Genomic DNA, 10,422 nt, shown 5'->3' on the forward strand with positions numbered 1-10,422 from the left:
TAGTGGTAAATCATTTAAGGCGCTCTTATAGTGCCTGTTTTTCGTTTGTTCATTCGGCCGTATATCATTGACCGAATGTATGTAAAGCAGAATGAGTCTGCGCGTAGTTGAATATAAACCATAGAAATATTATTATCACCTATGAAATTTTCATATCGATTAATAATTTTCGACGTAAACGATATTTTATTTAATGTCATAATAAAATGATAAAATTTAAATTCGATTAATCCAAACCTGCACTTTCTCAATCTCTGATTTTGTTATTTTTTTATCTATTAAATTAAGTGTAAGTACTCACATACGGTTTTGCTCGATCGAGCAATCACATAGAGTAAAAACCACGGCTCGGGCTTTCGTCCACACATTCAGTATTGCTCGATAGTTTTACTCCATTTCGAAGAAAATTAGCTACGATTAATAAAAACTAAGGAAGACTAACTGTGTCAAAAATTTATCAAGCCGGCTCGATTAGAGTCTTCAAACTGGCTCGATGCGAGCCATCGAGCTGTGAATTTTGGTCCACACGGTGGTTTTTGCTCGATTTCGAGTAAAACTATCGAGCAAAACCGTATGTGAGTACTTAGGATAAGGTTCACTCGGCGTAACTGGGCGGTAGCGGTCATTGACTCCCTGTCAAAAACTTGTCATTTTCTATATAAACTACGATTGACAATAAGGTGTCAGATGTTGTCGCGTGTAGTTATGCCACAATAGACATAACTACCAGTAGTTCGACTGCAAACAAACGGACAGGTTTCAATATCTGTCAAATTCGTCGGGTTTCACTAGGATTATGAACGGAATGTGCCCCGCGCTGGCTGATATAATTACAAACGGACAGGTTTCAATATCTGTCAAATTCGTCGGGTTTCACTAGGATTATGAACGGAATGTGCCCCGCGCTGGCTGATATAATTTATTTTTAAATATTTAAAATGAAGATTTCAAAATTTGATTCTGTCAATTTTAATCGCATGTGCCAAAACACAAACAACAATACGACCAAAGAGGAACACGTCCATCGAATATGTCATATTTTTTAATTCGTAGGTAACAAGTTAACAACCCTAGCGACGATTTTCGTCATAATACGTCAAATTTAAAAGTTTCAACATCAGTTCTAAGTCGGCATATAATACTCTATCATTCTGTCTACTCTGGTTATGCCGAGTGAAACTTAGAATAATTATATTGTAAGTAGCCATATCACTGGAAATATCCTCAACAATAACCTCCTAACCTCTAAACCTCCTAAAAACTCAGTGTTACCACACGCTGGTTTTCTGACTGACCGAGGTACGATCCTGTTCTAATGTTCGTGCCGTGGCATATTATCTCTTCTTTAATGTGATTTTCCTCTTAAGTAAAAACTATACGGCTTTTAATAAACTATATTGTTAATCGTTTTAAAAAGGCTTTGTATGAGCCTGCTGTCAATTGTCATACAAAATGCGATGCTACTAATGACCACGTGTGTTTCATGTCAGATTTGTAAAAGTTTTCGGTTCATTATTTCTCAATAATATGTTTCATAATAATATTAAGTAAAGGTCGCGCTGAATATGAAAATCGTCATTAAAATAAATTTATAAAACGTTTTGCCATAAAATGATTTTCCCTGTTTTCCTGCTTTTCTCTTGAAGTTTTTCTGATTTTCATTTTCTATAGACCTCACGGAGCCCGAGACCTTTCCAACGAATGCAAAACCGTGGAAATCGGTTCGTGCGTTCTGGAGTTATAGCGTCAGGAAGGAAAACCCGACTTATTTTTATATATTAGATTATTTCAATATCAATAAACATCGATACTATAATATTTAAATGCGAAAGTATGTCTGTCTGTCACCTCTTCACGCCCAACTACTGAACCGATTTTGCTGAAATCTATGGATATTGGATATACTTTATATCCCGGGGAAGGACATAGGGCACTCTTTATCCCAGAAAAATGCACGGTTCCCACGTCATAAATGAATTTTGTCACAACGGAGTTGCAGGTGTCTTTTAGTAGTGATATAATTTATATTAGTATAACATGGATAGATCTAAATTAGTATACTGGTCATTCATTGTTTCTGTCACCTCCACATTTCCACTTGGACTGAATCATTTCAAGGAGTAAAGAGTAGCTCCCCTTGGTTATATATCATAGACAATGACATCCCATACTTGAGGATGAGTCGTACGACATAACATTAAGAGCGGGCTGAACTTACGTTTTAGACAGACAAAAAAAAAGGAGAAATAAGCTTTGTGAAAACCGTTTTTGTAAATACACACATCTCAATAGTAAAAGCTATGTTAGTCTACGTATAACGTATTAAAATGGTCGAATGTAGTTTACTTTCTTAACCACAAAATAAAAAAGGTACGCACCTTAAAATTCATACCTTAATTCTTGCGAAGCCTTTATGCCATGGGGGCTTCGAATCTGGTGTCGTAGATATTTATGTGGTCGTTAGATTGATAAATGTTGCCCTAAAGATGGTCGTATACGCTGCTAATTTTACAGATGCGATGTCTCTAGATGCTACATCAACGTGCAGGTATACCTTCATGATTTATGCGGGTGTTCAGAGGGATAGTAATGTTCGTTTGCCCCGTCATCCGCAGTAATGGCGGTGATGATGATAATGAAATAGTGGCCTATCGTAATAAAATATCATTTGTGGTGTTAAGGCTTAATATATACGGGGATGTTGACGAATCAGCAGGCTTAGCATGGCCACAGTACAAATGTGAAAGAGTAGAAATACAGTTTTTACGGACTAACAGAGAGATTTCCTTTATTAATTCATCAGTTTGTCTACTTTACCGTAAGAATAAACCTTTCTTTGGTGGCCATGCTGAGCCTGCTGGTCGGACTAATCGTAGACTACGGGCCGGGACACATAAACACGATACGAGAGCATCGTAAAAAACTACGTAGCGACATCGTAACGCAGTTAATCGAATTGTCGCAGTTAATTTCGAGAAATGGACCGCACTAGACGCGTCCTGCTTGTTTTGTCCCATAGTACGAGACGTTGCGCGACTACCTTTATTAAATTATTAACCTCAATAGCGTCCATCATCTTTGAATTTTGAATAACAACTGTGGGTTGTGGCACTGACACAGGAACGCATCGTGAGTTTCTACGACGCGACGCCGTGCCGTGTATCGTGGCACGATGTCGCGACGAAGTTTTACACGATGCTCGAAACGAAACTTAACATAGCACAATGAAATTTTTGACAACAATATAACACACGAGCAAAAAATTGAACGCGCGTCTTCCGCGGAATTCTTGAGAATTCTCCGGTGACAATCCCCGTGTCATGAGGTGACGTGACGTGATTAACGCTTCCTTTCCGTTCTATTTCGCGGCGGTGTAAATTGAGCCTTACTTGCACGGCGTCCGATTAAAATGACGTAAAATCAAATTACTTTCGAAGTTTCACAAAAAGGAATACACAAACCGCCGCATATTTCATATTTAGGATAAGTTTATATTCACTTACACTGACTGCCTTTTGAAAATATCGTAAGCAGAAGAAAAATGCTTTGGTTGGGAAAGTATGGTGTGTCAGTAAAAAACTGGTGTTTTATGTTTTAAAATAAAATAGTTACTGTTGTTTCTGACACTATCGCATTCTATATAACAATGTAATAAATGTGACGAAATAATATGGTCGTAACTCCGATAGATTTAAAATGTTATTTGTAACTATGGCTGTTGTATTGGCTATACAATATTCTTTGGAAGAAACTGTACCACGGACCGCGTATGAAAAAGATTTTATGTTAGGACAGTTCTTGAATGATACTTGTAAGTATTTTTAACCCACTTCAAAAAAAGGAGGATATCAATTCGACGCGAATGTAATTGACGACCTCTGTGGCTCAGTGGTGAGCGCGTTGGTAGCTCAAGTCGGGGGTCGCGGGTTCGAATCCCGCCGACGGAACAAAAAGTTTTCAATGTTCCCGGGTCTGGATGTGTACCTATTAAATATGTGTATGATATAATAAAAATCTTAAATATATGTATGGTATAAAAGTATTAAATATATTTCCGTTGTCTGGTACCTGTAACACAAGACCTTTAGGTACTTAGCACGAGGCCAGACTGACGTGGTGTGAAGCGTCCATAGATATTATTATTATATTATTATTATTATTATTATTAATTTTCCCAGAACTGCCCAGTTTTCATATTATAATATGTTAGTCTATATCAGCGTCTGAACAAATGTGTCAAATTTCAAAATTGTATGCATATAATATGTATGTATTATTTTATGTTTGTGTTTGCATATCTCCGGAACTACAAGTCCGATTTAAGTAATAGGTATTGTTCAACTTAAGGAATACTTTAAGTTTCGTCAAAATCGGTTAAGTGGTTTTTGAGATAGAGAATTTTAACTGTCAATTATGTAAAATTTTGAAGTCGGTTTTATCTGTTTAAAATACTATTTTTCTTCCACTTAAGTTGCTGTATCACTTTTAATTCTTTTATTTAATTAGTTTCTGTATGACGTATTGTAATTGAAGACATGAGTGGATGTAGTGGGTAAGTAATAATTTGTTAATTTTTTTCATAAATGGAGACTTTAGGATAGAGATACGATTTGAAATAAAAACGTGTTTTTTTAATAGCCAGATGATGAAGTAGGTAAGTTACACGGTTTGTTCAGATTACAAGGGCAAAAATTGTAATTGTTCTTATGGAACAAAACTCTAGCTACTTCATTCGCTCATGTTTGCAAATACAATAGTCAAAAATTAAAAATTGAGGATAAAAATAAAACTTAAATCTTGCAGTTTAATGTTTTAGCTACTTCATCTTACTATTAATAATTGGGCATGTAAAAAAGTCGGTTCTGCGCCTGATCTCTGTCGTGTCGGTCTTCCGTCCCACTGAGTTATGAGATTAAAGGAATAGAGAGTGCTCTTGTGCACTGCGCACACACTTGGACACTATAAAACTATTTCTGCGTAACTGGCCTGGTTTCAATGTAACTCCCACGCCGGTTTCGGTGACGGTGGCCGTCACCGAAACCGGCGTGGGAGTCACTGATACTATTATTTTTATCTGATTTATTTTAAGGTTTACCCTTCTTATGATTCTCCCACAGTCTTTCCAAAGTTAAAGAACTACCACATCAACGCCACACAAGTACCGGAGGACAAGTACAAGTTTGTGGCGAAGGTGGTTCACTCCACGAGGCACAAGTACCCAGTTATATGCACCGCGGCGTGCGTCCACGAACGTATATTCTTGACGGCCGCCAGATGTGTCTACAAGTAAGTTAAAATAGGGGATGAAAATTTGTATATAATAATACTTCTTAACGCGAGCGAAGCCGCGGGCAATAGCTCGTATAGTAATAAAGTATTTTGCCTGTCTGTATAAACCAGTTTGTACAGACAGGCAAAATAATACAGGGTGTAACAAAACTAAGTGATAATACTATGGGGTGTGTATGTGTTCCTTGTACAGAGTTCACTGTGAAAGTAGCAGCGCTGAAAGACCAAATTTTTTTCACTTTTGTATGGGCAAGCGCCCCAGCGTGACTGGTTTCGCCATACAGAAGTGTAAAAAATTTTGGTCATTCAGCGCTGCTACTTTCATAGTGTCACGTTCATACGACGACCTCTGTGGCTCAGTTGGTGGGCTGTTGGTAGTTCAAGCCGGGGGTCACGGGTTCGAATCCCGCCGACGGAACAAAAAGTTTTCTAAGTTCCTGGGTCATGGATGTATATTAAATATGTGTATCAAATAATAAAAATCTTAAATATATGTATAGTATGAAAGTATTAAATATATTTCCGTTGTCTGGTACCCGTATCACGAGTCCTTCAGGTACTTACCACGGGGCCAGACTGACGTGGTGTGAAGCGTCCATAGATATTAAATTATTATTATACTAGCTGTTGCCCGCGACTACGTCCGCGTGGACTTTAGTTTATAGTGCGCGGTGTCAACAAAATTTGTGTCAAATTTAAAAACTTTTTAAAACCCTGGTAAGTGGTACCCCTCTTAGGGCCGCGCTACACCGGAATGGCAGCGCTGAAAGTGCTCGCCTCGCCGATGCCATTCCGGTGTAGCGCGGCCCTAATTAATCAAAATACCCAAAAACAGCTGTGAAGTGTGCACATAATCTATACTAATATTATAAATGCGAAAGTATCTCGTCCGTCTGTCTGTCTGTCAGTCTCGCTTTCACGCCAAACGCCAAAACTACCGAACCGATTGTAATAAAATTTTGTATACAGATAGTCTAAAGCCTGAGAAAGGACATAGGCTACTTTTTTACTGGAAAAAAGGGCTGTCAGGGGGTGAAAATGCGTAAATTTGTTCAAATTAAGTTAGTTCCAAAAATTCAAAATAGATGGCGCCGTGCGTCTTCTACATCGCGCTGACGCTTGCTCAAAAGTCTTAAAAGAGGTGGTATCATCTTACATTTAAGTTTCGTTTTTTTTCGATTGTTATATCTATTCTACGGTATTAAATAACTCAGTACTTTATCTGTGCAGTGACGTAACCTTAAACCTATCAATGATAAATAGTTTATGGGTGAAGTTGTGTAATTGGGGGCTAATTAAGCTTTAAAATTTGGCATAAAATATACAGTTTAATATAAAAAAATGAAATACTTATTGTGTGCACACTGCACAGCTGTATTGATTTAAGGGGTACCAGAGTTTTTTTATAAAAGCTTTTGACACCAATTTTGTTGACATCGCGCTTTATAAACTGAAGTCCACGCGGACGAAGTCGCGGGCAACAGCTAGTAACTAATAAGTATGATTAGTTCTATGTTACAATGAAGTAAAAAATAAAACGCCATCTGTTTTCATATATTAGAATTAAAATGTTGATTGCATTGATATATTTTCTGAATGGAATATAGGCCAACACGGTACACTTGAACTCCTTTATTTTAAAGCGCCTTCTGTTGTCAACTTGTCACATATAATATATTAGAAATGCAGTAGGAGTTCTATAAGATAAGATAGATTGATTATTATTATACCAAGTGATAATATTATTAAACATAATATTCTAACGTATTAAAAACTATAAACAAAAACATAATAACTAATAAGTATGATTAGTTCTATGTTACAATGAAGTAAAAAATAAAACGCCATCTGTTGAATCGTATTAGAACTAAAATGTTCATTGCATCGATATATTTCTGGATTTTTTATAATATTATACATAAAATATATTTAAGATTTTTGAAATGTTATTTTAATACACATCCAAGACCCAGGAACATTGAAAACTTTTTGTTCCGCCTGCGGGACTCGAACCCAGGAGCCCCGGGATGGCCGCTGGCCACGCGCAATGCGAATTCATTTTCATCGATATTTTCATGGAAATAAGATAAATATGGATTATAGTGAACTCACTACTTCTGTTTTGTTGTGTTATTTAAGTTTCAGGATGGAACCTGTATAGTTTGTACTGCGGAAAAATGTACAGTCTTTACGAAGTTGCGTTGGAAAATTCTGGAGCGTACTGAAAATTAGCGTTGCTATCACGCAACTTAATATTATGTTGAATGAGAACCGATTTCGTTACACTTTGTAATTTATTATTTTTATTTTAAGGTTTTTTATGTATTTTCATTATTATTTTTTTCTATTAATTTGTTTTCTTTTACGTCATTTCCATTGTCATTAATTGACGACCTCTAGGGCTCAGTGGTTAATTGAGTGCGTGGTCAGCGCTTTAGCTGAATCCCGCCGATGGAACAAAATGTTTTCAATGTTCCTGGATCCTGATGTGTATTAAATATGTGTATCATTTAATAAAAATCTTAAATATTATATTATGTATAGTAGTATTTAGTAGTATTAAATATATTTTTACAAGTATTTCAGGTACTTAGCACGGGGTGAGACTGACGTGGTGTGAATCGTCCATAGATATTATTATATTATTTCCAGTGCTATACCGCAGTACACGCGAGTTTTCTACCTCGGCGAGAAAATCGGCGTTGGTGCCTTCATCCTACCAACCTTTCAGACGAAACAACAGTATGACGACGTTGCCTTCGTCGTGGTCGACTACGGGTTCTCTCAGACGTACCAAGTGGCTTATTTCTACTCCTCGTACATGCAGAGAGAGGATGACAGATTCGACTGGCTGGACAAATATCGAGAAGGAGTCTACGATTACTATGACCATGTTGTTATTGGATATGCTACTAGCTGGGTGAGGCTTTTTTTTCTAGATCACAATATTGAGGTGCCGGTTGGCAGCGGGCGACATGAAGCAACCGCAGCGACAATACTGGTTCGTATGTATTTATTTTTATATGACAGGAAGCTAGCGACTTATTCATAAAAATACACAGAAGCCAGTAGCGTCGACACATCGTCTGCTGCCGCTTCATGGAGCCGGCTTCGAACTTGTACCTTTAGTTTACTTGAGACATTATTATTGGCAGGGCATATTATTTTTTTTCCCTATTCCTTTCATAATCATTGCCTTAAAATTTGTAATAGTACACCAGCGATTATAATATTCATGAATCATGATTTAATAGCTACATACAAATTATACTTGGCATTGGTATTTTACAATATGACCGCTACAGTTCTGATTGGACGCAAACAGCCTGTAGTAGTTTAGTTGTAAATCTGTATTGTAGTAAAAAGAATATTCCAGTCTGCAATGTTCTAAACAAATCTTAACTAGTAAAATAAAATGTAAAATATATGTTCCAGGAAGATGTGAAAGACGGCGAGAGAATGAACAATACGAATTACAATCTAACCGAATTAGACATACATATTGGCACAAGGTTCTGTACCGAAATCCTACCTTCGGAGGCGTTACCCAAAACCCTCAGCACATTCCACGTCCCCTGCTACCACGCCTGCTCCATCCACGAGTTTAAAATGTTCCATGAGGACTGTACGAAATACCATGGAGTGGAAGGAGGAATTGTGTATAATGCTTACAAGGGAAGAATTGTAGGGATCGCCACGTGGGGTCCGTACTATGATTTCAACAGTGGCATTTATGACAGTCGCTCGTTACCCGTGGGGTACGCCGTACCCAGCGGCAAACCCTTTGAAGAGGCCTTCAAATGCGCCAGAGGGGTTAAGCAAGAGAACAGAGATAGATACCCCGGTACACTTCAAATGGCTTGTGATCTTGGGGCTTAAATGAAGTTGGATGCAAACGTTTTTTTTTTTTATATTAATAAAGCTGATATAAATGTGACTTGTAACTTTAGTGTTGTACACTTCCGGCAGCCCTTGCAATCCTTTAGGCCTAGTGCTTCTTCTAAGGATCAGATTACATTACAAGTTGTGGAAGCGATGCTAAGCATATTAAATTATTAAGTGTTTCAAACTTAGCTTTATTAACAACACAAGAAGATACACATTTAATTGACAGTATTACTGCCCGTGAAGTTGTGCTAATATTATTTACAGTGAACTACTTCGATTTTCATTAACACTATTGTATCTTCCCTCAACCACAAAAAAAAACTAACTAGATTTTTATATGGTACGCCTATGTAGTGGAACTCCACTTACTCACAGGCGTACCATATAAAAATGCGTTAGTTTTTTCACAGCTCACTAATTATCTAGGAAAAGGACGGACGATTTGTCTTGTCTAATGGTACTGGAATATTGACAGCCATAGACAAATGGTGAGGAAAGACAAACGGGACAGCGCAATAGATAAAATGTTCACTTATTCAATAAGATCTGCTAACGACTATCGAACTATAGCTATGTCCACACTGTGCACTTTCATCTTCAATTTTCGTCATCAACTTTCATATTGGCGCATTCAAAAATTGAATGCGCCAAGGAAAGCAACGCCAATATTGTCATTTTTGAAGTTTTGGATACGGCTAGAGGACATGCGTCGCGGGCATGCCTCACGTTCGCTGTTGACTGCGCTATAAACGCATGCCTTTAACGAATAGAAAAAGGCACAGTGTGGACAAAGCTTATGGAAGCGCTGTTGCTCCATGTTATTGTTACATAACCATACTAAAATTTAATGCGAAAGTGTGTCTGACTATATTCTGTACCTCTTCACGCCCCAACCGCTGAACTGATTTTGCTGAAATTTGGCAAGAGGTACTTTGAGTACCGGGACTTATTTCCGGAATATAGATATAGGATTCTTTTCATCCCATAAAAATTTACAATTCCCGCGCGATAAACGAATATATTTTTATACTTATATCATAACAATTATATTATATTATATTACTTAACACTAGAAAGACCGGAATTCTGAACTTCCTAGAAAGACCAAGAGCGGTCAAATGACCCATTGTATGTTTTTAATTTTTTTTGTGTGTCTTACTATTTTGCTTTTGCATTTTATTGATTATGTAATTATTTATAAATGTAACTAAATTAAATTATAGAACAATTATTCAAGAAAATTAT

The 10,422-nt window shown here is 37.1% G+C and overlaps 1 protein-coding gene across 1 annotated transcript; it reads left to right on the top strand.

Moving 5' to 3' along the window:
* The first annotated feature begins 3,661 nt into the window (after nucleotides 1–3,661).
* Nucleotides 3,662–9,336, top strand: LOC121733278. Its single transcript, XM_042123494.1, has 4 exons — nucleotides 3,662–3,811; nucleotides 5,118–5,286; nucleotides 7,942–8,209; nucleotides 8,725–9,336. The coding sequence occupies exons 1-4, from the start codon at nucleotides 3,697–3,699 to the stop codon at nucleotides 9,166–9,168; spliced, it is 996 nt and encodes a 331-aa protein (XP_041979428.1). The 5' UTR covers nucleotides 3,662–3,696; the 3' UTR covers nucleotides 9,169–9,336.
* Nucleotides 9,337–10,422: the final 1,086 nt, after the last annotated feature.

This window comes from Aricia agestis, chromosome 13 (genome assembly GCF_905147365.1).
Source record: "Aricia agestis chromosome 13, ilAriAges1.1, whole genome shotgun sequence".
NCBI lineage: Eukaryota > Metazoa > Arthropoda > Insecta > Lepidoptera > Lycaenidae > Aricia > Aricia agestis.

Excerpts from the sequence above, each read along its gene's own strand:
- LOC121733278 (XM_042123494.1), top strand. The coding sequence starts at position 3,697 with ATGTTATTTGTAACTATGGCTGTTGTATTGGCTATACAATATTCTTTG. Across the intron at positions 3,812-5,117 it reads ACAGTTCTTGAATGATACTT|TCTTTCCAAAGTTAAAGAAC; the intron begins GTAAGTATTTTT and ends ATTCTCCCACAG. Across the intron at positions 5,287-7,941 it reads GCCGCCAGATGTGTCTACAA|TGCTATACCGCAGTACACGC; the intron begins GTAAGTTAAAAT and ends TATTATTTCCAG.